Source organism: Zeugodacus cucurbitae, chromosome 5 (assembly GCF_028554725.1).
Source record: "Zeugodacus cucurbitae isolate PBARC_wt_2022May chromosome 5, idZeuCucr1.2, whole genome shotgun sequence".
NCBI classification, from domain to species: domain Eukaryota; kingdom Metazoa; phylum Arthropoda; class Insecta; order Diptera; family Tephritidae; genus Zeugodacus; species Zeugodacus cucurbitae.
The window spans coordinates 1,446,311-1,471,112 of NC_071670.1; the positions used below are offsets into that span (position 1 = coordinate 1,446,311).

Here is a 24,802-nt window from a genome sequence, read left to right on the forward strand (position 1 = left end):
AATTGTTTGTGTGTGTGTGCATACATGCACTTGCAGCTACAGCAGCAGTTTACATATTCTGCTATCTCACTCGCCGTCCACATTAATAGAATATGCATATTTCAGGTTTAGTTTACAAATATTTAACTTAATTGTTTGAAATACAATAAAATAGTCATTATAAGACTTACCCTTGACAAAAGGCTGCGTTTTCTAAGCTTTTGGGCGGATATAATGAAGGGTGCTCCAAAAATGGGCAAGCGTGCCTCCTTTTCACAATTTCCAATTAGAAACACTTGGAAAGGAAATAACACTACACACACAATTTACGATACACATATACACGATTAGCACTTGTTTTTATTGTTTTATTACATTTTAATTAGCGCAAAAACGTTTAATTGCAAAATTTTCACGTACGCACTAAAAAAGCGGTTACATTCGCGAAACTTCAAGTCAAACTGTCAAACGGCGGCGAATGGCAAACGGAAGGAAATGAAAGTAAGCCCAGCGAGCAAACTCTTGGAGATGAGAAAGGTTACCCAGTCAGCAGTAGAGAATATATATTATATACATAAGATCAAGTTATAACTTAAGAAATTAGCATTTGCACTAAAAATAAACACAAAATTGATTAGATTTAGCAACTTTTAAAATTATTTTGAGCCAAAAATATACAAGATTTTACAATAATGCAATCAGTTGAGACACCCTGTTCACACAATTTTGCTCTCAAAACAGCCAAAATCACTCTCTGTTTACATTTTTTCAATGTTTTGTTGCCACTTTTATTGCACATTTCCTTTTCAAGTTGCTTCTATTTTTTGTTTTGTTCTCATGTGCGCTATTTTATCCCCACCTTTTTATGCGCTGCCATTGCTGTGTCAAAATCCGCAAAGCGAGTAACACCACGTGCAACAGCTGGACGCATGCATGCAAAATAACAATTGTTTAGTGCTAATTTGTTTAAATATTTAGAGAAAAATATAGTGAAAATGGGTAAAAAGGTGTATAACGCCAAAGCGCGTCAGAATCCTAAAACGCTGGTGGACAATTCGGCAGTGAAGGACGTAAGTGCGGAAAAAACTTTGTGCCTACATAACTCTATGAGTACCTGTATACATTCATATTTTCTTGTAACATTTCCAAAATCCAGATCAAAATCGAATGGGCTGAAGGTGTTGCAGAAGCCGGCGCTGGCTATGACGATGCCAATGCGTTGGCTTTGCCCTCGCAGAAGCGTGCAACCAAAGTGCAATTGGATAAACAACAACACGTAAAAATACTAACAAAGAAACAACGCAAACATTTGCAACAAATTGTGGACAAAAAGAAGAAGAAGGAGGGTGTGAGTAGTTTTAAAACATATTTTGTACAATAAATACAACATTTCTATTATCTGAACAGCGCGCCGAGTTGCTACAAGCCTTGGCTAGCGTGCAGGTGCCTGAACACGAGCTTAAGCAGTATACATCTATCAGCCAGGTGCAGACGGTGGGCGTGAAGAAGTTACAGACGCTCGAAGAGGTGCTGGCAAAGAAGCAGCAACGTCAAACGGAGCAAAGTAGCAGCAAAGCAGTGGGCAAAGTAAGCGCAATCAAAGGAGCAGCGAAACGCAAGCTGCTTATAGAGGATGAGGAGGCGTTAGCAGCTAAAAGACGTGATCCCAATGTGCTCAGTCTCGTAGATGATGAGGATGAGGACAGTGATAGTGATAGCGATAGTGAAAACGAAAGTGAGGGTGACAATGAAATGGCGGAAGAATCTAATATTGGATGTGTCGAAGAAAATGTTGTGGAAAGTAAAGTAAACACTGATGAGCTAGTAGAAATGCCCTCCACATCAACGAAAGTTACAGAGAAAGAAGGTGCAACAAAACCCAATAAGCCAGCAGTACCAATGCGTACCACAGTCTATGTGCCCGTCCATCGTGATGCGGAAATGCAGGCAGCGCGCCTTAAGCTACCCATCTTGGGCGAAGAACAAGAAATTATGGAAACTATTAATGAGAATCAAATCATAATTGTGGCTGGTGAGACTGGTTCTGGCAAAACAACACAAATTCCACAATTTCTTTACGAGGCCGGCTATGCACAGAACAACAAAATCATTGGTATTACTGAACCGCGTCGTGTGGCCGCCATCGCCATGTCCAAACGTGTGGCTAGTGAAATGAACCTCAGCGAACAGGAGGTGTCTTATTTGATACGTTTCGAGGGTAACGTCACGCCACAGACACGCATTAAATTCATGACGGATGGTGTGTTGCTGAAGGAGGTCGAAAGTGACTTTTTGTTGCATCGCTACTCGGTTATCATATTGGATGAGGCGCACGAGCGCAGTGCCTACACCGATATACTGGTGGGACTGCTGTCGCGCATCGTACCCCTGCGGCAGAAACGCGGCGATCCACTAAAGTTGATCATCATGTCTGCCACTTTGCGTGTGGACGACTTCATTGGCAATCCAAAGCTTTTTAAATATCCACCGCCGGTGCTGAAAGTGGAGGCGCGTCAGTTCCCTGTCACCGTGCATTTTCAGCGACGCACACCGTCTGATTATCTGCAGGAAGCTTTCAAAAAGACAGCCAAAATACATTCCCAATTGCCCGACGGTGGCATTTTGGTGTTTCTCACAGGTCAGCAGGAGGTCAACACGCTGGTGCGCAAGTTGCGACGCACTTTTCCATATAACAAAAAGGAGGATGATAAGAAGGGAAAGGAAAATGCAAAAGAAATCAAAAAATCTGGCGATAAAGAAGAAGGCGAAAAAACGAAAGATAGCTCGGAGCACGCCGCTGAACCCAAAGAAGCCGAAAACATGGAGGAAACTATTGAAGACGACAACGAACAGCTTGTAACACGGGACGATGACGACTCTGATATTGAATTCGATATGAAGCGCGCCATACGCAGTGTGAAAAAGTCGAAGAAGAAGTTCATGTCACAAATTGCGTTGCCGAAAATTAATCTGGACGACTACAAATTGCCCGGCGATGACACAGAAGCCGATATGCACGAAACTCAAAATAGCGAATCCGAAGCCGAAATAGGTGGTGACAATACCGATGAGGAGGACGATGACGATGGCGATGACAATACTGCTGCTCATATAGCCGCCACCAAACAACCACTATGGGTGCTGCCGCTCTACTCATTGCTCTCGCCGGAGAAGCAGAACCGCATTTTCCAACCGCCACCCGAGGGCTGCCGACTCTGCATAGTCAGCACAAATGTTGCCGAAACATCGTTGACGATACCGAATATTAAGTACGTCGTGGATAGCGGTCGCCAGAAGACGCGTCTCTACGACAAAATAACCGGTGTCAGCGCCTTCGTTGTCACCTACACTTCCAAAGCCTCGGCAGATCAGCGTGCTGGTCGCGCCGGTCGTGTAAGCGCTGGCCACTGCTATCGGCTATATTCGAGCGCGGTTTACAACCACGATTTCATGGACTTCAGCCAACCGGATATACAAAAGCGCCCGGTGGACGATCTCATGCTGCAGATGCGTTGCATGGGCATTGATCGAGTTGTGAATTTCCCCTTCCCCTCACCGCCGGATACAGTGCAACTGCAGGCGGCCGAACAACGCTTGGTTGTGCTTGGCGCACTTGAACGCATGGAGACGCTTAAAGGGGGCAAAGAACTGCCACCAGCTGTCACCAAACTCGGCCAAGTCATTTCGCGCTTCCCTGTTGCGCCGCGCTTCGGTAAAATGTTGGCGCTCTCGCATCAACAAAATCTGCTTCCCTACACCGTCTGCTTGGTGGCGGCACTATCCGTGCAGGAGCTGTTGATGGAGGTGGGCGTAAGCGAACACACTGAAGACGGTGATGATGGCAATTCATTTGCGCGCAACAAGTGGCAGAAGAAACGCAACAGTTGGGCCGCCACGGGCAATTATCAGCTGCTCGGCGATCCCATGGTGTTGTTGCGCGCTGTGGGCGCGGCAGAGTACGCAGGTTCGCAAGGCAAATTGGCGCAGTTCTGCGCTGAGAATGGACTGCGACCCAAAGCGCTGACAGAGGTGCGCAAGCTGCGCGTGCAACTCACAAACGAAATCAATTTGAACGTGACCGGCGTGGACTTGTGTGTCGATCCGTCGATGGCGCCGCCCACCGATGTGCAGGCGCGCTTCCTACGACAAATTCTGCTGGCCGGCATGGTCGATCGCGTGGCGCGCAAAGTGCCACTAACGGACATCAGCGACAAAGAGGAGAAGCGGCGTCTCAAATTCGCCTACAATTGCGCCGATATGGCGGAGCCCGTTTTCATGCACTCCTCGTCGGTGCTGCGCACAAAACTGCCCGAATGGGTGGTCTACCAGGAGGCCTATGAGACGCAGCATGGTGATGGCTCTAAAATGTATATGCGCGGCATCACCGCCATTGATCCGGAATGGCTGCTGTTGTACGCGCCACTACTCTGCAATATACGCGATATCAAGGAGGAGCCAATGCCGCGTTACAAAGAGGCGGACGGCAAGGTGTATTGCTTTGTGGACGCCACATTCGGCAAGGCGGGCTGGGAGCTGCCACTGACCGAACTCGAGATGCCGGCGGGCGAGAAGGCTTGCAGCTACTTTGGTGTTTTCCTGCTGGACGGACAAGTTTGTCCCGCTTTAGCCGCTTATAAAGCGAAGCTGAAGGCCACGCCGCCTTCGCTGGTGAAGAGTTGGTCGAATCTGAATGAGAGTGTGGTGCGTTTCAAGCGCGCGCTCAACAGCAAGCAAATCAATACGCGCGACAAGCTGCATGCGGAGTGGGCGCGCAATCCTAACTGTAAGTTTTGTTTGGTGAAAATCGAAATATTTATAAAACTTACATTTTTGTTGTAATATTTTTACAGTTTTACTCGAGGAGTACCAGAACATGCTTTATGATGTCTCCATCGCGGAATTGTCAGCCAAATGGCCGCCATTGGAGAGTTGAATAATCTGAAATCGGAAAAGATAATCCATAATTGTTTACCGTTAGCTAAATAAAATATTTCTAAAAATATTTAAAAAATAAAACAAATATTGTAAAAAAAAGTTTTTGCTCTACAAATAAATGCTTAATTGTAAATTTGAAAAAAAAAAAATTACAAAAATTATTTTAAATAATCTTCCAATTTTTTTGTTGTACAAGCACAATATTAAAAATAGTTTCAGTTTCAGCTCATTAATTAACACAAAATAATTTCGTTAAACAATTTTCATATTTTATTAGTTTATAAATTTTATATTTTAAATATTTTAACTATTCGTTTATGATATGCTTATGCTTTTTATTTATTTATTTCTTTATTTTTTTGTTGCTTTGAAGAGAAAAAACACTTTTTATGCATTTTGTAATTAATTTGGATAAAAAACAGTGAAATTTAATATTTGTTTAAATATACTTAATTTTAAATGTTTTTTTTTTTATTTTTTTTGTATTTGTTCAACTATATAATTTGTATACAAACAATTAGCGCAATGCCTTAGAAGAGAAAATATTGTTTATAATTTTTATTTTTTCATTTTTTTTATTTTTACAAAAGAGGAATTATTTAACAATTTGCGAGTCGTTTTTTGCTTGGCGGTGAAATTTCAAGTTTATAAATATTACAATAAAGTGTGTATCATAGCATAGAGTTTAGTGTAGAGTTAGAGTGGAGAGAGAGAGAGTGGATAGTTGTGGTATAGGCAAAAAACAGCGAGTAATTTTTTAATTATAAAAATATTACATAACAAAACCGCTTTCAAATTGTTTTTCGTCACTTTTTTTAATTTTTTTTAAACTACTGTTTTTTTTTATTAAAATTGTCACATTTTTTTTATATAATTAAATTTTTTTTTATAAAATTAAATTTTTTATTTTTTTATAAAATTAAGTTTTTTTTATTTTTTTATAAAATTAAAATTTTTAATAACTAATTTTTTAAATTGTTTTTTTTTTTTAATTATTTTTTTTCATAACTGAAATTCTAAAATCTTTTAACTATCATAAAAAAGATTTGAATTATTTCATTAACTTGTAAACAGCACGCTTTCGTACTAAAATTTCATTTCTAAATTAATTTTTTTTTAATTTTTTGTTTTCGAAAGTCTGATTACAATTCTTATAAACATATTAGTTAGCAGTATAGGATAGGCTATATATTATTTGGAAAAATACCAGTTCATTATGTCTATTATATATATATATATAATATGTAAGTATAAGTATATATGTAATAAAGTACAATAATTTGTGGAATCTCTTTGGGTTTTTGTATTAATTCATTTTTAACAATTTTTGTAATATTTTTTTCTTTGTGTGTATATATTTTTTTCTCGAGGATATTCAAGTTACATAAATTTATTTATATCAGCATACATATTTATATATATACATATATAATGAATTGTTGTGAATAACATATTTATGTAAGTAACTTTTTAAGGGCATATACAAATCGGTAGTTAATGGGTTAATATTAGGGTTAATGTTTAATACGATTTTTTCTTCAATACACATACCTAATTTATTTATTTATTGATTATCTCATAATTGCACTAAAACGAAGCGCTAAAACATAAACTGGCCGAAAAGTAATTTTGCGCGTAATGAAAACGTCTTCAGGCTCACGGAAGTCATAAAATATAAATAAATAAAATTCAGAAAGTGTTGCGAAATCTTTTAAATGCAAGTCAAGCTTACTTTCAAACAAAATATGTTGTCCCAAAAAGTGTCCCAAAAATTTTATTTGTCCCAAAATGGTTGTAAATCGTTTATATGCAATATAAATAGTGCCAAGTGCATTTAAAGTTGTTTTTGGTACACACAATATGAGATATCACTGTCCCAAAAGTGTCCCAAAGTGTGTTTTAAATTTTTTAAAAACATTAAAAGTTTAATGTTAATGTTAATTTTTTAAGATAGTTGTTCGAGCAGTATATACAAATTTTCAAATTGATTTATGTTTTGGAAATCACTAAGTGTCCCCATCCAATAAGTGCCCCAAAATTTTGTTTGTCCCAAAAGGGCTGTAAATCGTTTATATGCAATATAAATGGTGCCAAAGTGCATTTAAAATCGTCTGTGGTATACACAACATTGTATATAACTGTCCCAAAAATGTCAGCACAAGTTCGAAAATCATTTCAAGTCGCAGTTTTATTATAAAATTGTTTTCAAACTGTTTCGAAGCTTTTAAATGTTATGTATATAGTATTCACAGTCATATTTTTTGTACACAATAAGATGTGAAATTGTCCCAAAACGTTTGAAACCTTATAAAAGTATTTAAAGTGCTAATTTTGTCAAAATTGTTGTTCTGGAAGTACAAAATATGTTTTATACTAAAGTTTTTTGTAGTCTGAGTCGTGTCAAACAAGTGTCCCAAAACTCTAAAAAACTTTAAAATGTAATCCAAATAGTGTCAAATATATTTGAAGTTGTTTCAAGTATGGAAAACATCATAAAAAATGTGTCCCAAAACGTTTGAAAACTTTTAAAAGCAATAAAAGTGATAATATTGTCTAAATTGTTGTTTTGGAAATACCTAAAATGCTTCACATTGTAATTCTTTGTAGTTTGAGCCGTATCAGACATGTGTCCCAAAATAATTATTTGTCCCAAAACACTTTAAACACTTTAAAATGTTATCTAAATAGTGTCAAACGCATTTGAAGTCGTTTCAACTAAGGAGAACATCCTAAAAATGTGTCCCAAAAAACCAACTCAACTGTCCCAAATTGCAAATTGCGCTTGCGCACCACTGAAGACGTCTTCCTTTCATAACAACTGCACACAAAATACATTTCTTTGCAATTTTTATAGTAATTTTGCACAGTTACTTGTTAATTACAGTGTTTTCAAAAATGTACGGTTTGCTTAATTCAATAGTTAATATTTCTTACACAGCACTAATATGCATACATATGTAATTCAACAACAAAATTCAACTAGTTATCATATTATTACGTAAACTTTTGGGTAATTTGTATTTGCTAACTTCATTTTGGCGCGCAAAAACAAATACGCAACCATTTGTTATATTTTTTTTTTATTTTTATTTTTATTTTTATGAAATTTTTGTTTTAGTTTTTCAGCGTTTGCCTGTATTACTGAGTACATCGCTGCTTCGTTTTCAATTTTTTGTATTTTATTTTTCGTTTTCTTGCTGCTAACTCGCTGTAGTTTTGCACTGCTGCTTTAATTATTTGTTTATTGGGTTTGCCAAATTTATTTTAATTATTTTTTTAAATATTTTTATTGTTTTTGCTTTTTAATTATTTTTTTCTTCAATTATTTTTTGCTTAGTATTACAGTTAAGTGTAGAAAAAATCAGTCTAATATTTTAAGGCAACATGAGAGCTTTTTCCAATATTTTCTTGTTTTAATTTTTTCATATATGCTTTCTATAGCAATCATTAATTCGTTTTCGTTTCGAAATTAATTTTCGCACTCTTATTTTCTTTCATACAAGTGAGTAGCGGTGTGTTGTTTTTTCGTTATTCGTAGTTGAGACAAATATTTTTTACAATTCATAATTAGTTTCAATCTTTAAAATTTTGTTTATTTATTTATTGAATTTTTTTTGAAAAAATTTAATTTTTCAATATTTTTTTGGAGTTTTATTTTTAATTTTTATTTCTCAACATTTTTTTTAATTTACTTCTTCTCTCTTATAAACAACGAAAAGTCCAAGTCCGCTTTTTTTTTAATATTTCAACATTTTAAGCTACATTATTTGTGTATTTTTAGCGTGTTTTTTTTTTAATTTGAAATTAATTCGTTTTTTTTTGCTTTATATTCTATTTAGTTATTAAATTTCTAATTAGTATGCATTAATTTTTTTAATTTTTTTTTTTAATAATAAAGTTAAATTTTTAATATACTTATTTATACACTTGCTTTTGTTTATATTTTTTTACATTTTTATTTTATTTTCTTTTTACTATACTTATTATTTATGTACATAGTTTAAATTTTTCTACATAAAACTATTTTCTTATCTACAAAGAAAAGTGATTTCTATATATATAAATATTTATTATTAAAAAAAAATATTGTTAAACTTTACAAAACTTATTTGTGATATATTTTTTTTTCGTTTGAGAACTAAAATAAACTAGATGCCCACTTTTAAATAAATTCAACATGCACCCAAAAACTTTAAAAAACTGTTATGATCTTTTATAAATATTAAAAAAATTATTGGAGAAAATAAAAATGAAAAAAAAACAGAAATAAATATAAAAAAAATATTAAAAAATATAAAAAAAATATTAAAAAAATATAAAAAAATATTAAAAAAATATAAAAAAATATTAAAAAAATATAAAAAAAAATATTAAAAAAATATAAAAAAATAAAAAATTAAGAAAAAAATAAATAAAAAATTAAGAAAAAAAAAATAAGAAATTAAGAAGAAAATATAAAACAAATGATATAAAAAAATATAAAACAAATTATATAAACAAATATAAAACAAATTATATAAAAAAATTAAGAAATAAAAGCATAAAAAATTAAGTTTTATTTTATCAAAAAATTAAATATTTTAGTGCAAAGATATAGAACTCAACTTTGGTCTTTCGAAAATTAAGTGAAATCTGATTAAAAAAAAATATTTAAAAAACTTTAAAGGTATCAGCTCCGTATTATATTTGCTTCGTTTGAAGTATTTTAACTTTATAAGTGTATAACATATAAAAAGGGAGAAATAATAATTATAAAAAAATCAGTGCGAAATGGTCTTACAAATACAATAACGTACCGTTAATTTCGTTTGACGTTTTTATTTTTGAAAAATTTTGAGGTTATAAAGGCTTAATCCAAGCCAAATATAATAAATTAATCTTTCTTTAGAAAAAAAAAATCAGTTTTTTAACGTTCGAAAAAGTTTAGAATTATTCAAATAGTTTCGAAGTACAATTGAAATATAAAAAAAAATAAAATCAAAAAACAAAAAAAAATATTGTAAATACAAAATATGAAAAATAAATATTTTTTATTCCATAAAAAACTTTTTTAAATTTTATTATAATATAATTTTTCTTTCACACTAGCTTAAAATAAATTATGTGTCTCGCTTATAAAACACAAAAAAAATTTATAAATGGATGTAAGTGTATAAGTGTATGTGTATATGTGTGTGTGTGAATAATTTTAATGCACTTAAGTTTGGCTTTTAAGCATTTTTTACTTTGTTCTATGCATTTTTGGCGTCACAGCTACGGTTAAAATGTGTTTATGTGTGTGTGTGTGTGTGTGTGTGTGTGTGTGTGTAAATATAACGGTGTATGCATGCGTTCTATGCATAAATGTATGTGTGTTTGTATGTGTATTTGTATGTATGTATGCGCTATACTTATTACGTAGGTACAGTAGGAAGATTTGCAATTGCTCTAGGAATGAGTATGTATCCGTTATTAATCGGTATGAATTAATTATTATTAATAATTATTTTTAATTTTCCTTATTTTTTTTTTTTTTGTTTTGCTTGCCCTTAACGAATGCTACACTTAGATACGTATATGTACATTTGTATGTATGTTTTCTGCTATGCATTATAACTTAATTTGCGCCTTCATTATTTTTGATATATTTTAATATGCTCTTTATCATAATTTTCTATACAATTATTATTTTCACCTGTTTTTACTTGCATTTCCTTTTTTTGTTTGTTTTTTGATTCTGTGCTTACGATTACAACAACCTTACATAATTACAAAAACTTAAAATATTCCAAATTAACACTAATTAGCAATAATATATATGTATGTATGCATGTAATTACAGTTATTTAGTAAATCTTACAAACGAGTGCTTGTTTTTGTTGTTTTCTCTTTCTGCTTCATGATTTGTTCATTTTGATTTTGCCACTTTGGCGGCTATTAAATTCAACAACTTTTCATTTTTCATATAGTCCCCCTCAGCTCAATAGAGTGAGTATGTACCGTATTAACGCTACATTGCCGTGCGGTTTGCTCAGCAGCTGCTAAACGTCGCTGCTTTCTGGCAGTGTTTGCTGTTCCAACTGTGTTACGCAAGCTGAGCTTATTTCTACTTCCCCCCTTTCACACTCCTGTCCACCGACAGCATCATCCCTTCGCACCGAGGCATCACTCGGCGTAACTGACGATCTCGCGTCTCCTCCACACTCTGCTACGGCAGTGTCTGTTTCCGGCTGTTCACTCCCCGCAGGTTCTGGACTCAGCCCCTTCGCGTGTTCTTCACGCTTCGCCTGCTCTGCTTGCTTGAGCTCGGCGTCCTTGTGCTCCGACATGAGTTTCCACATATTGAAGAATTGTTCGCGTCGCTGCATTTCGTAGTTGAGCAGTTCGGCTTCATCCTCGGAACTGCTGCTGCTCACTGCGCGCATTTGCACATTGCCGCATGTGATCGCACCAGGTAACGTCTTTATCATCGTACCACTAACGCTCGCCCGCTCGCCGACAGCGTCTACCGGCGGCCCGTGGTCTTCGACTTTTGTGTCGTCGTACGTATAGGAATCTACGTCGACGTCGACGCCGACGCCACTTAGAACGCTGCTGCCCATCAAATGTGAGGTCGGTGACTCGAGACTGCTGCCCAGTATCGGTGTTAATCCTTCGCCGCGTAGACGTTCGCGTTGCTGCAGCTGTAGCTCATCCAATTCGTGGAGCTCGTGTTGCACGGAGCTTCGTCGCGCATTAACCGCGCGCATTGCGACCAAGACACCCGCCGCAGCAGTGGCCATTTCCTCCTCTTCACTGAGTCCATCATCACCATCACGTATCGCATCGTATTCCCGTATGCCGAATTCGCCGACGGGCACATAGTAACCATTCATGGCCACCAGATAGACGACGCGGTTGAAGGGCGAACGGAAGAGCGGATCGCGATGCCCGGGCATCCAGAAGTGCACTACGTAGCCGACCATTCCGATACAAGGTAGCCAATCCTTCCACGCGGAGCGCCCACCTTTGGCGCGCATCTCTTCAGTGGGCCAAAACATGTTGAAGCGATGTCCGACATCGATGCGATTAAAAATCTGCAGACGCACAAAACTTAGCAAAATAAACATTTTTCCATTTCAACATTTGTACTTTACCTCGGAGTTATCGATTATGACGACCCTCTTGTACAGCCCGATGCGCGGCACGTGTCCCGCCGCCGCCAAAGAAGCCACCATATCAGCGCTGCTCGACTTGCCGCCCATCTCGGGCACGCCGCTACGTTCGTTTGCGGCCAGTGCTGCGGCCGCCGTAAGACTGATTGGACCCTTCGATTTGCGCGGATAGTCGCCCGGCGTCGTTATGATGCTGCCAATGCCGATGCTGCCCGACGAACTGGACATTTTGGTATACCGCGGACTGCTGCTGCTCGGCTGTAACTCACCGCCAACGCCAGCATGCGGCTCCAATTGACGCGCAGATTCTGCAGATTTCGTCGTTGTTTGCGCCGCATTACAACCCCCCTCTGCAGCATTCGCGCTTCCGCTAGTGCTTGCAATAGGCAGTGTAACACGGCGTTCGCGCTCCACGCGCGACAGCGAATGCGACACACGTATGCCGACACCGCGTAATTGTTCGCGTTCACGTTCGCGTTCGTGCTCCTGTTCGCGTTCACGATTCAATAAGCCGGCGAGCAGCGCTGGCTTTGCCGTTACCACAGGACAACGCCATAACGGTGTAACCACCGCGCCATCGCTGCCAAATTGCGTGCCAAGTGTAGCGCCAATGGTGGTTGGTACGGAGACGCCATGCACCGGGCGACAGCCGAACATATTTCCTACTGTCAGCGTGTTGTAGAGCGGCGCCGAGATGTAGATGGGCGCAATGTCACCGCCTGACTCGCCGCTGCCCGCTGTGGCACTACCCATTCCGCCGGTAACGCCCAGGCCGAGGTTAGAGCTTTCCATCGCCGAGCCTGAGCTGCAGCCTTGACGACAGCGCTCGCGTATGCGATGCCACCAGTCCAGCACGTTCGATTTGATCGACTCCAACGTGATGGCGCCGCCGATGACCTTACAGAGTTGCTCATTGGTGTCCGCGTAAGAAGTGGTGAGCGGCGAAACGTATATGGGGTAACCGATGGGTTGATCACAGCTTGAATTGATGATGTTGCGTAGCGCCTGTTTGGCATTTTGTATGCTGCCGCGTTCGGGATTGCGATTGCGCAAATAGATGAGCTCCTGCTGCTGCCCCGCCCACAGGCCGCGCACGCACTCGCGATTGAGCTTGATCACACGGAAGCTGAGGAAACGTTTCGTCAGTCTGATTATGCGATACTCGTCTGAACCGTCCTCCATCACATGGCGCAAGGCGAGCAAATTGGGCGCGCCTCTCAGCACTGCACTGCGCCACACAGGATCCGCCTCGTGTGATATAACCAAATCATTTGCGCACGTATCGATCGCCTCGTACAACGCCTCCGGATAGTGAAACTCATCTGGATTAGAGATGTGATCTTGCTGTAGCTTCAGCGCCATCTTCACGGCGGGCGCCACAACAGCATGCAGCAGCTCCATGTCGGCGAAGACCCACTCATCGCGCGGCGACTGTATGCGAAAATCGCCTTTAAACAACTGGTGTAAGCCGTGCAAGAAGAACTCTACACCCGTCAGCGAGCTGTGCGAAGCGTTCGCCAACGAACGGCGCGCCAACAATCCCAGCGCCAGGCAGAGCGAGACTATCGGTGAATCCTTTGTCACACTGGGAACTTTCAACTTCAGCAACGGGCGCTCGCAATTTGTCTCTTCTGAAGCGGCACGCTCTGTGCCGCCATTAGGCGCGTTCGTGGCGTTTGCGCTAGCCGTGGGTGAGGCTTCTTTGCGCAGCGCTTTTAATGCTGCGGCACCAGCACCCACTGACTTACCGCCGCGCATTTGTTGGCCCAGTGTTGGCATTTTGGCCGCCGCTGAGATGCTGGCACCCACTGTTGCCGCGCTGTTCGTAAAGCTGTGGTCAAGCGGCGCATGCACGGCACTTGCGGAGATATAACAACCGCCTACGCCACTCAAACCCGGCGCCGACTCAGACGTCTGCCGCGAAATGTTGGCAAATGAGGGCGAAATGGCGATATGCTCCGAGGAATTCGTTGTGGTGCTGCCGCTCATTGTGGCGCTCTTCTGCGGACGCGTGCGCAACTGTTGTTGTGACTGTGATTTGCTTGTAGTGGTTGTCGCGGTGGTGGAGAGATTGGGCGTGCTCTTCGAGTCGTTGTACGCGCTGTTGTTGTTATTGTTATTGGTGTTGGGTGTGTGTGGCGGTTGTTGGGCGGCCGGCGCCGCTTGTGTTGCGCTGCTGCCGTTATTATTCGCCGGTGACGCTGTAGCATTCTGACACTCTTTCCGCTTATCAAAGCAATAGTTGATCCAGCTGAGGTATACATAGCAGAAGCTTGAGCGCGTGATGCCAACTGCGCGGAAATCGAAATCCTCATCGAGATTGTAGTTGAAAATGGGATCGAGATCCACAAACTGTCTGCTGAGTGTGTGCTGAAGCGCTTCCTGTATCGGCGCCGAGGCGAGCCATTGCTCGAGCTTCGGATTCTTGATCACATAATAAATGATGCTCTGCAACAACAAATACACATTAATGTCTGTCGTATAACCGTTAACATTAACTTACCTTAATGTAATAGGTGATGAGCACTTTGCGATACTCGAAGACCTGCAACGTGGCGCTGGCCAAGTTATCCGATATCGAATAGCCCTCGAGCACATATTGCGCCGCGACCACTTGCCAAGCGAGCCAGCGCGTGGAGAACATGGCGTTCACGCTGAGCATGCGCGGCAAGTGACCCGGATCGCAGCAGCAGCAGCCGTCGTTATCCTCCACATCCTCGGTTATGGCCTCCACTTCGCGTTGCTGGCAGTAAGTGCCGCGAAACTCCAAGCCGCGCATCTGAAAGGTGCAGAGCCCGTTGCCCAACTCGATGATGTGCACCAGGCAGTTGAGGTAGTCCGAGGCGAGCACTAGACGAACAGAAATTAAAACAATGAGCACGTGAAATCATTATCAACAATAACACAAACAACTTACCAAAACAATCGCCTTGGTTGACGTTGCCCCAGCGGCCCATCAGTAGGTCGCCGCAGAGAGAGTGCTGCAGCGAGCGCGTTAAATGCTCGTAGAAAATGCTGTTCAAATTGTTATCGTCCGCGCCCAGATTGCGCTCCAGCTGCGAGCTCAGACGCGTATTGGAATGATCGATGCGGCGCGTGTTGTAGTCGCGCTCCCAGAACTTGATGGGACGCACATACGAGGTGAGGAATATGGCGCTGCCCAGAAAGGGATTCAACGGCGTGGAGAGTATGGCTGAGACGCCAGCCTGCAGGAAGAGCATTGCCGAGTGCGGCACGCTGAATGGTTGTGCGAATGCGTGGAACGCTGAACCCCACGTGATTTGCCACGGCGCGATGTAGGTAACGATGAATTGTAGCTATGCGAGGAGAGTAGTAGAGAGAGAGTGCGATAGAGTTTATTTAAAGAATTATGTAATCGAATAAATATGCCTGTGCCTTACCTTGAGTAGAAAATCACAGCACTTGCGGAAGGCCAACGACATGAAGAAATAGTCGATGAGAAACGTCTCGCTTGCGAAGGCGAAGTCGTAGCGAAAGCACAAAACGGTGAACATCACAATTAGATACTGATTTGTCGGGTCCGAGTACGCGTTGCGAATCACTAATGAGCAAACCAAAAATAAAATAAAATAAACTTTTTTTCATTTTTTCACTGCCTCTTCGTACTCACATTTCAGCGCGCACACCGCCACAATTAGCGTGCCCCAGGCGATGCCGAATTTGTTGGCAATTATCTGCGCATCCGCAGTGACCGCTGAGATGACCAGTAGCGGAAACATCACATTCCGCTCCAGCATGCACAGGTAGATGTAGACCTTCTCGAACCACATCACCTTCGGCGCGTGCGACACCTCGAACTGTCCGTACTCCTTCTGGCGCAGCAGCGGACGCGCGAAGCAGAGCCAAGGCATGTGCTTGCGCATCTGCGGTATGATGTAATGCAGCAGCAGCCCCAGACCGCCGGTGAAGGCGTACAGCACGATGTTCAGATCCGGCTGCAACACGGTGAAGACGGTGCTGCAGTGCAGGCCGAAGACAACCACTGCCAGCAGTGTGGTCACCACAAGATCATTCTTCAGCCGCATATTGACGGTGGCCTGCAGCTTCTTGGGGAGCGGATCGGGCGAGTCGTTGTCGTTGTCCAGGTTCGCGCTGCCGGCGTTCGTCGGCAAGGCGGCCGGCTCCACATCGGCGCAGACGCCACCTGCGGTCAGCGTGGACATGTCACCAGGGTTGGTAGTCGAGGAGCTGGACATTTTGTCTTCCTCCTCGGCCGCTTGTTGTTGCGCGTCAGCAGTGACATCCACCTCTGCCGACTTTGCTCTTACGGCGTGCTGCGCGGCGTCCACCGGTGTCGGTTCCTTGGTGCCTGCGGCCTCATTTGACGCATTTGTTGGAGTTGTGACTACGCTGCTCGCCGCATCGACCGCTTCAGTTTCAAACAACTGTGCGCCGTTGCTGTTGGCTCCAGCTGCCGCCGCTGCGCCTTGAGCACTCTCAGCGCTTGGCACAAGCGCGCCGCTGCCGTTCGCCACCGACACATAGGAGTTTGACGTGGTCATACCCTTCCTATTGCTTGACTGCGTTTTAGCAAGTGTTTGACTGCTGCTCGCCAGTGAGGATGCCTTTGATTTACTGCTCTTGCCCTCTATTTCGATGTTTATGTGTTCGAGTACGCCGCGTTTGCCCAACTCCGTCGTTAGTTTCTCATCCAGCGCAGACATTTCAATTTGTTCGTGTGCGCGTGCGCTGTTGCTTTTCGTGCGCCCTTTCAGTGTTGTATTCGTAGTGAGTTTCTGACTACTCGCTGCGCTGCCGTCGATGGTCGCGGCGCTCAGCTCATCCTCATCATCATCGTCATGGTAAGTGCTGACAATGCAGTTCTTGATGAGCGCCCACAGATGGCTGAAATCACTGGCCGAGCGCGATAGATGGTAGCCGAGCGGCACGAGTATGGCGCAAAAGAGCGAGAACACAATGAATTGCGTGCCGCGTGCCTCAGCGAATGCGCTGTAGAGTGGGCCATACAGCAGCATGATGCCGAGTATGGAGCGCAGCACACAAAGAAAAGCACCTGCATAAAAAAGAGAAGAGCGCGATTAAATTTATATTTCCAATGTCATGCCAAATATCGAACTCACCCAATAGGCTGCCGGCTGCGTTGCCGCCGAAGACATGCATATCGATTTGCTCCAGCAGATACATGAGAAACGTGTTGATCTGCGGGAAGAGCCCCAAAGAGAAGATTATAGGGAAGCACAATAGGAACACGTACATCACTTGCAGAACGGTCGCGGTCAGCACCAGCGGCGAATAACGCACACCGAAGAAGCTCAACACCGCCGGCGGCACAGGCTGTTGTTCGTACTCACGCTTCAGGCGCTCGCAAAGCAAGAGTATAGCGCTGCATATGCAGAAGTAAATGGCGCGTGAGTAAGCCACCGTCTTGTTGAAGCCGTGTATGGGTGAGGCCGCATCCGGCTGTACGCTCTTCACTAACGAGTACTGCGCGCTCGCTATTACGGCGCAGAATAAGAACGCGAACAGATCTTTGTAGTAGCCCAGCTGCAGAATAGTGGCGCCGAGATAGGCGACCAACGCGCACAACAACACTGACAACATTATATGCAGCCAATGCAGGTCGCGATCGAACAGCGCCAACAGCTCCAGCCGGTCCATGGAGATCTTGAATTCGTGCTCATAGCCACAACACTTGAAGCGATACTTGTAGTAGCTCTTTGGTGCCACTGGCTTTTCAGCAGACAACGGGAAGGATGGACGAAAGTAGCTCTCTATGGGACGACCATTGAGTAACCTCGTGCCAGTGCCGGTGGCATTGCTACCACTACCGGAGCGACCTTGCGAACCGCGCTGTTGACCCTCGTCGTTGAGCACATTTATGAGTCCCTGTATGGAGAGTCCAGCTCCGTTGTATACTGTGCGTGCGTTCAACGACGAAGAGGCGACCACCACGCCGAGCGGCGGATGCAGATTGCGTATGGGCGCTGTTGTAGCGCCCGATTGACTGCTCAGTTGCGCCGATTGCAGCTCATGCGCGTGCGAGTAATCACCAATGGAGGAGTTGCCTGGCTCGGAAATTTGTTTAGAGTTGCGCCGCGTCTTGTCGCGGTAGTACATGCGCTCGGTCAGCCAGAGGCTATCAGTCGAGGTGGCTGGATAGGTGTTGAGCGCCTGTATGGCGTCCTGGTAGAACTGAAAATGTGCGCTCGACATATTAGCCGTCACAGTTGAGCCACTGCCGGCACCAGCGCCGATGACGTTACTTGTTGCGCCAGTTGCCGCGCTGCTTGCTGTAGCGTAACCCTGTTGTGTGCCCTCTGGACACCCGTGTTCAGTCATCAGCCAAAGCATTCTGTGTATGTCTGCGGAGAACGAGTCGGCGCTTATGCTGCGCGATGATGTGGAAGACGAGGTGCGCGAGGCAGCTTTCGACGTCACGCTATGATGCGCGTTGTATGGCACCAGCGACATCTCTGTATTCGTGCTGGTTGCACCGGCACTGCCACCGCGTCTTTTATGCAGCTGTGAACCACCACCGCCGCTGCCGCTTGCCGTCTCATTTACTTCTCGGTATTTCACGACCTTTGGTATGGCGCCCAGGTTCTTGCTGCCACTTGCGCCCGCGCTGGTTGACGGTTTTCTACCACATTCCAAGCCCTCTTCGACGTCTTTATTCACTTTCTGCGTTTCCGCCTTTGCTTTGGGCGGCGCAACGCTAACAGCCGCCTCCATGCCCGACAGCAGCATGTCTTTTGAGCTGGCGCTCACCTGCTCGCAATCACTTGAGGGGCAGCCGGAGTCACCATCAGCGCGAGCAGCATGCTGCGGTCGCATTTCGTAGGCGTGTTGTGGTGCAGCAACGCCTACGCTGACGTGATGTCCAGCCAGGTTTTTGTGCTTCTGCAATGCCGAGATCTCCATGTACATATCCTGCTCTGCGGCTTGACTTTTATTGCTGCTATGCTGCCATGATTTGCCACTAAGCAGAGGCGAGCGTGAGCCGTTGTTGTCCGTCTCCGAATCGGTGGAATGTAAACGCTGTCGTAAGGTCTGCGAAGTCGACGGTTGTTCGTCGTCCAGCGCAGGTAAAACTTTGGTATGAGCCGATGTCGAGCAAAGTGATTGTCGCTGCTTTGTCGAGTGCTCATCCACTTCGTCCTCACTGTCAGCCGCATAAACATGAGCTTTGCGATTGTTCTCCGCCGCCGAACGCTTCAAATCCTGCTGTATCTGCTCTAGTCCATTGAGTATGTGGTCAAAATCATCTGTGAAATCCGTCTTTGGTTGGCTGACTTGCGGCACCTCACACACGACGGATTTCAGTTCAGCGTTGCTCAGTCCATGCTCTAAATCGTCATCAAAGTCTTTGAACTCGTCGTCTTCGTCGTTGTCCACTTCATCGCCCAGTATATCACCCACATCCGATTCGGCGCTGTGGTGTAGGCAGCCCAACGCCTTGCGTCTGCGGCGCATCGGCACATCATCCACCTCGTCGTCGACATTATCATCCTCGTCGTCATCCAGATCGTCCAGCTCAATGTCATTTTCCTCATTGCCTTCCTCGATGTCTTCCACATCTTCGTCCTCATCCTCATCGCCGCAGTCAACGCCATCACCGTCGTTCAGTTCCAACGTGCAGTCGCTGCGCTGCGTTGCCACATCCAACGATGAGGCGCGCTCATCCGATTGCTCTACAATGGGCGAAACGGGCTCAATGAGCGCCGTGGTCGAGCCGCTTGTGCCGAAGTTCAGACTGCTACTGCCGCCACTACTGCTGCTCGCACCACCAAAGCTGCCGCCGAACTTCGGACACAGATTTAAATGTTGATTGCGCACCAGACACTTGCTGGGTGGCGGCAGCAAGGCGGATTGCGGATTCTTTATCATTTGCTGACCGTTGATCGCCTCCACGCTGTTGGGATGTGGGCTGAGGTTCGAGACTGAGGGACGCGGGCAGGAGATCTCTAGCGCGGCACTCTTTATGCGGCGCACAGTCGGTTGCTGGCCGGATGCCAGCGCAGCAGCGGCGGCCAAAGCGTTGGAGTGCACATGATTCGGCGCGCCCACACCACCAGCGCCGCCTTTATACAAAGCGGTGGCATTGGAATGCCGGCGTCTCTTCATTCCGCTGCCGCTCCCCGCGCCGCAACCCGCATTCGGTTTCGCATTCCCAACGGGCAGTTGCAGCGCGGACCTGGTGCTGCTGGAGTCTTTGCGTATGTTGACAACGCCGTGACGATGATGGTGGTGGTGAGGCGTGCGGTAGAACTGCTGCTGGTACTGCGCGTAATGCGAGTTGAATGGCTGCTGCTGCTGCAATAGGAACCCGGGACGATTCGATTTGCGGCCATCTAATTGTTCGATACCAAAATCCGATTTCGTGTAGCTGTCATCGTCGATATAGACATCGGAGGAAGAGCCTGCAGAAAGCAAAGGAATTCTGTTATATAAATATACACAAAGCGGTTACCAGTTGCATACTTACCCAGTATCCACGGCTGCAGAACGCGCGCACGCGTGTCTGCATGCCCTGACATGCCGCTTGCGCTGCCGCCCAGCCCGTCCAACTCCATGTCATCGCCATCCATGATGTCACCGACTATCGCCGCCAGCGCGCTACTGCTGCTGGCGCCGCTGGACACATGGTGCGCCTGGTGCTCGTGATGAATGGGCAGGAAGAGGCTGCGATTTTGTTGTTTCATGCGCTCATCATGCGTTTCGGAGCTGCGATGCCGTTGCAGACGCGTATTCTTGGCCGACGACAGCGTTGGGTTCGCATTCAGTGCAACACCGCCAGCTGCAGCGCCGCTTGCGCCTGAGGAACTTGACATATTCGTTGTTGCCGTTGACGTTGCGTTAGCACTTGGGAGCGTCAGAGTGGTCGTGGCGCTAGTCGTTGTGGCAGTTCGTTGTGTGGCAGCGTCTAACGCAATTGTGCCCAGCGCATTGTGTGCCATTTTCGATGCTGAGGCAGATTTGGTAGCTACAGCGACGTTCACGTCTTGCGGATGCAAAAAATTGTCATTGCAACGCGCAGCGACGCTGGTCGCAATTGTATCCGATTGATTGCGTATCAGTTTGTTGGCCAAGCACGACTCGGCGGCGGCATCCAGGCTGCCTTGACGTTCAAGTCGCCGCCGTTGATGACGACGCTTGAATTCTTCCGATGATTTGCGTAATAAGTGTGGCATGTGGCGTGTGGTGGCGCTGTTGGTAGCGGTGCTGCTGATGGCGCCGGGCTTTAATGTGCTGTGGTGCGCGGTTGCGTCGGCGTTGCTCAAATGTTCACTTTCATGCTCCGGGTAGACGCTGAGTGCGCCAGTGACGGGCGCATTGGTGGAACGTATGGATTTTGTGACGCTAACGGAGCCAGCAAGTGACTGTTGATCCTGCTGGCTATTCCCAGATACCAACGAGGGGGGATAGAAGAGCATTTCAATGGATTCCGAACTGTTCTTGCGATGTACGTCTACCTTGAGGTCTGCGGTCAATATTTAAAGCACATTATTAACGATTTTTGTTTGTTTAATTTTATAATTTCTACGGAACTCACCAATTATGCTATTTACATTCTCCATGGACATCATGCTGTTCTCCTCGCTTGCTTCGTTTATGGCCTGTTCCACGGAATTATGTGAGCCATCGTTGCGCATCACCTTCATTTCGATGCCCGTCTCATTTTCACTGAAATTAAGTACAAAATTTTAAATGTATAAACATTGCGCACACTGGATGGGGAAGTTCAGAATGTAGCAGCTGGTATCCAACTAAGGCACGTGCTGCTTAACGCGTTGCTTTTTTGTTTATAAACAATCAACATGCCACGCTATTTCAACACACACACGCTCTAGTTCACACACATCGCGTTGGGGTGCACACCCACTCGCAATGCAACGAAAAGTTCATAATCCTTGCTCGTCAATGCCTTCGGCCAACTAGCAACACCAATCGTTTATAAACAAATATTCCTGCCATCGCGCATACACACACACATACACCTTTGTGTATGATGTGCTTGGGAAGGTATTTACAACAATGCACGTGGCCTTGTAGCCTTAATCAAACTTTCTACCCATCAAAATACTGTCATCCGCGTGCAAACATACATAATCATGGTTTCACATGGCAGGGAGGCATTTCTTTACTTTTGACAAATTTTAGTAACAGAAAAGCTTGCATTTTCTCGACACCAAGGTCACTGGGCGCCATAATTTATTTATTATTGTAACTTAGTGATAATTATCTCAAATATATATATTTTTTTTAACCACTCGTATGACAAATTTATGATTACTAATTAAAACAATTATTATTTTAATCACGACTTCTTTGTTCACTTATTTGAATTTATTTCCTTCGTTTGCTTGCTTTGCTTTATACAGAGAGAGCTTTGACCTACCACTTGGCATTATCGCACATGCTCCATTTTTTTTCTTCGAAAACCAACACAATTTACAACAACAAATTATTAAACAATTGCGAATTTATATATATATGTATATATTCATATAGGCATTGTGAGTCATTTCAAAGTAAATGATTGTTAAAGGCACGATCGGCACTTATAGTGATTGTTGTTGTTGTTAAACATCTGTACATAACTTGGGACGCTTAATCGTTTTTAAATAAATTCGTGAATTTGTTGCGGGTTATTTTTTGACTTCATATATTTGTTGTTTTGTTTTTTAATATAAAGAATTGGTGCATCATACCATAAATATGCATTATTCCGACTTATTTTGCACTGTATTCAGTTTTTTAGCTTTATCAGCAGTTTAACATTTTTGTTGTGTTATGCGTGCTTGTATTTTATCAGCCGATGCATTATATTCACTTTATTTGTATTTTAATTTAAACACACAAAACTATGCACACAAATGCATGCTTAATTTTAATATTATTACACACACTTTTGTTTAACGAACGAAGAACATCCAACAGGGTCATTCATATTGACTTTCACTACTCCACATTCCCTGCAGTTACACTCACCGTGGTTCCGTTTCCTTGGTGATTTTGAAGAATGGATTTTTGAGATTCGCCTCCGACATGGTTTGCGCCCGATCGTAGAGGCGATGGAGCGCCATATTGGCTAGTTTCACCAGCAATATGGTGAAGCTTGTGAGCGTGCAGTAAATACACCATGTTAGCCAAGTACTTGGAAAATACTGCAATAACATATTGTACAAATTAAAACAAACAAGTGTGAATTAATAAACAACTCTGGCATTGGTGGGCGCGACATAGGCGGCGACAGAGACAGCGTCGGAGGAAGGTGTGATGGTGCGCCACTTTACACAACACTACACAACTGTTGTTGTATTTGGCACGGGTGCGTCAAGTGCTACACTTTGGCATGCGAATAGCAAACAGCCGGTGAGATCTTCCATATCGTTTTATTCGCACATTTTTTTTTGTTTTGATTAACATTGATGTATCGCATTTTGTGAGTGACGCACTATGCTGCCTTGACGCCGTTTTGCTGCCAACCATCACTGCAATAACGCTGCGTCGGCGCCCAATCTCAATGCCAAACTAAAAGTGTTGCACTCGAAATACATACCAGATAGGCGACAAACGGTGAGCACAGCAAGTACAACCAAAGGTACAGGTGTACCACATTACAGAAGACACCCTGATGGGGATCATAGAACCAGCCACCGGTCAGTGAGGCCCACACGCCCTGGCGCAATATCTCCAAGGTTTGTGAACCCATGGCAAACTAACAGGCATCTCCTATACGGCCTGCCAAAGTCCAGTGGCAAAGATGTCGTCTGTAAGCTCGCTGCCAAATGAAATGCACATGTACATGCGTATGTGTATATTGGCAGCCAGTAAGTATGAATGGCGCGAGTTAATGCGCTGTATATGTGTACGTATGTCACAGGTGTGCAATGGATGAGCTGTTCGTGTGTAGGGGGCGGTACGGGTTGTGATTTGGCGTTGCAAACGACCACAACCACGATGATGGGTGTTTTGAAGACGACGTCTCTAAAAGCAACGAAGACAACGTTTGCGATTCCCTTGAAGTTTCACGGTCAAAATTATACGCGTTAAACGCTCAGTCGTTAAATATATATTGGTTGTGGGTTTCTCAAATGTACAAACAGGAAGCGTATGTGGTTTTTGAAACGACCGACAAGCGCAACTTGACAATCTGCCGCTGCTGACGTTGTTTGTAGGCGCCGCAGCGTGATATATATGTAATGTTGTTTGCACACGACTGCTATTACAGAACTCGATTGTGTGCGTTGTTTCTTTTGCTACTTCACCAATTACGACCACTTTAATTTACACAATTTTCACTTCAATGCATGGACAATTTTTCGGCTATACTTTTTCTTTTGGTAATATGGCCTTTCTTTGATTTGCCTTTTGTTACTCGCTACGAGTATTTTATGCTTATTTTACTTTTCTTACGGATGCAACTCCTTCAAGGTTTCAGTTTAATTTTTTCTCTGCTTGCACTTTGTTCCATATTTTCGATTGTGTCGATACGCTAGCGTATGCTTTCAATGCTCAATTGATTGATTGGGCAATTAATTGCGGTACCCAATTGAAAATTTAAGATTTTTTTTGAATTTCTCTGAATAATGAAACGTCAAAAACAGTGCCTGCGATGCTGCCTCTTATGCACCAACACAGTTCACAATGGTGAAGTACGCTGCTTGTTCTTCATTGAAAATAAGTCACAATGGTGACGAGACATATTAGTTGCTAAAAAATATGGTAAGAGATTTGAAAACTTGTTGACTTACCATAAATTCAAAACC

At 43.6% G+C, this 24,802-nt stretch overlaps 2 protein-coding genes across 3 annotated transcripts; one reads left to right on the forward strand and one right to left on the reverse strand.

Moving 5' to 3' along the window:
• Positions 1-820: 820 nt before the first annotated feature.
• On the forward strand, positions 821-5,055 carry LOC105212651 (probable ATP-dependent RNA helicase kurz). The gene is made up of 4 exons (XM_011184767.3): positions 821-1,049; positions 1,136-1,327; positions 1,387-4,762; positions 4,830-5,055. Exons 1-4 carry the CDS (start codon positions 975-977, stop codon positions 4,910-4,912), a joined length of 3,726 nt encoding a protein of 1,241 aa, XP_011183069.2. The 5' UTR covers positions 821-974; the 3' UTR covers positions 4,913-5,055.
• Positions 5,056-9,909: 4,854 nt separating this feature from the next.
• LOC105212650 (protein pecanex) lies at positions 9,910-24,600 on the reverse strand. 2 transcript variants are annotated; one of them, XM_011184766.3, is made up of 11 exons: positions 23,593-24,600; positions 23,022-23,197; positions 21,583-21,713; positions 20,515-21,510; positions 17,150-20,449; positions 15,679-17,082; positions 15,449-15,609; positions 14,965-15,364; positions 14,551-14,897; positions 12,030-14,495; positions 9,910-11,969 (listed from the first exon to the last, which is right to left on the reverse strand). In XM_011184766.3, exons 1-11 carry the CDS (start codon positions 23,743-23,745, stop codon positions 10,935-10,937), a joined length of 10,569 nt encoding a protein of 3,522 aa, XP_011183068.1. In that variant the 5' UTR covers positions 23,746-24,600; the 3' UTR covers positions 9,910-10,934. The 2 variants fall into 2 exon arrangements, with proteins under 2 accessions (XP_011183068.1, XP_054086743.1); XM_054230768.1 differs by lacking the exons at positions 23,022-23,197; positions 23,593-24,600 and adding an exon at positions 22,175-22,991.
• Positions 24,601-24,802: the final 202 nt, after the last annotated feature.

Excerpts from the sequence above, each read along its gene's own strand:
- LOC105212651 (XM_011184767.3), top strand. The coding sequence starts at position 975 with ATGGGTAAAAAGGTGTATAACGCCAAAGCGCGTCAGAATCCTAAAACG. Across the intron at positions 1,328-1,386 it reads AAAAGAAGAAGAAGGAGGGT|CGCGCCGAGTTGCTACAAGC; the intron begins GTGAGTAGTTTT and ends TTATCTGAACAG. Across the intron at positions 4,763-4,829 it reads GTGGGCGCGCAATCCTAACT|TTTTACTCGAGGAGTACCAG; the intron begins GTAAGTTTTGTT and ends ATATTTTTACAG.
- LOC105212650 (XM_011184766.3), bottom strand. The coding sequence starts at position 23,745 with ATGGGTTCACAAACCTTGGAGATATTGCGCCAGGGCGTGTGGGCCTCA. Across the intron at positions 17,083-17,149 it reads CGCAGCCGGCAGCCTATTGG|GTGCTTTTCTTTGTGTGCTG; the intron begins GTGAGTTCGATA and ends TTTTTTATGCAG. Across the intron at positions 15,610-15,678 it reads GGCGGTGTGCGCGCTGAAAT|TGATTCGCAACGCGTACTCG; the intron begins GTGAGTACGAAG and ends TTTGCTCATTAG.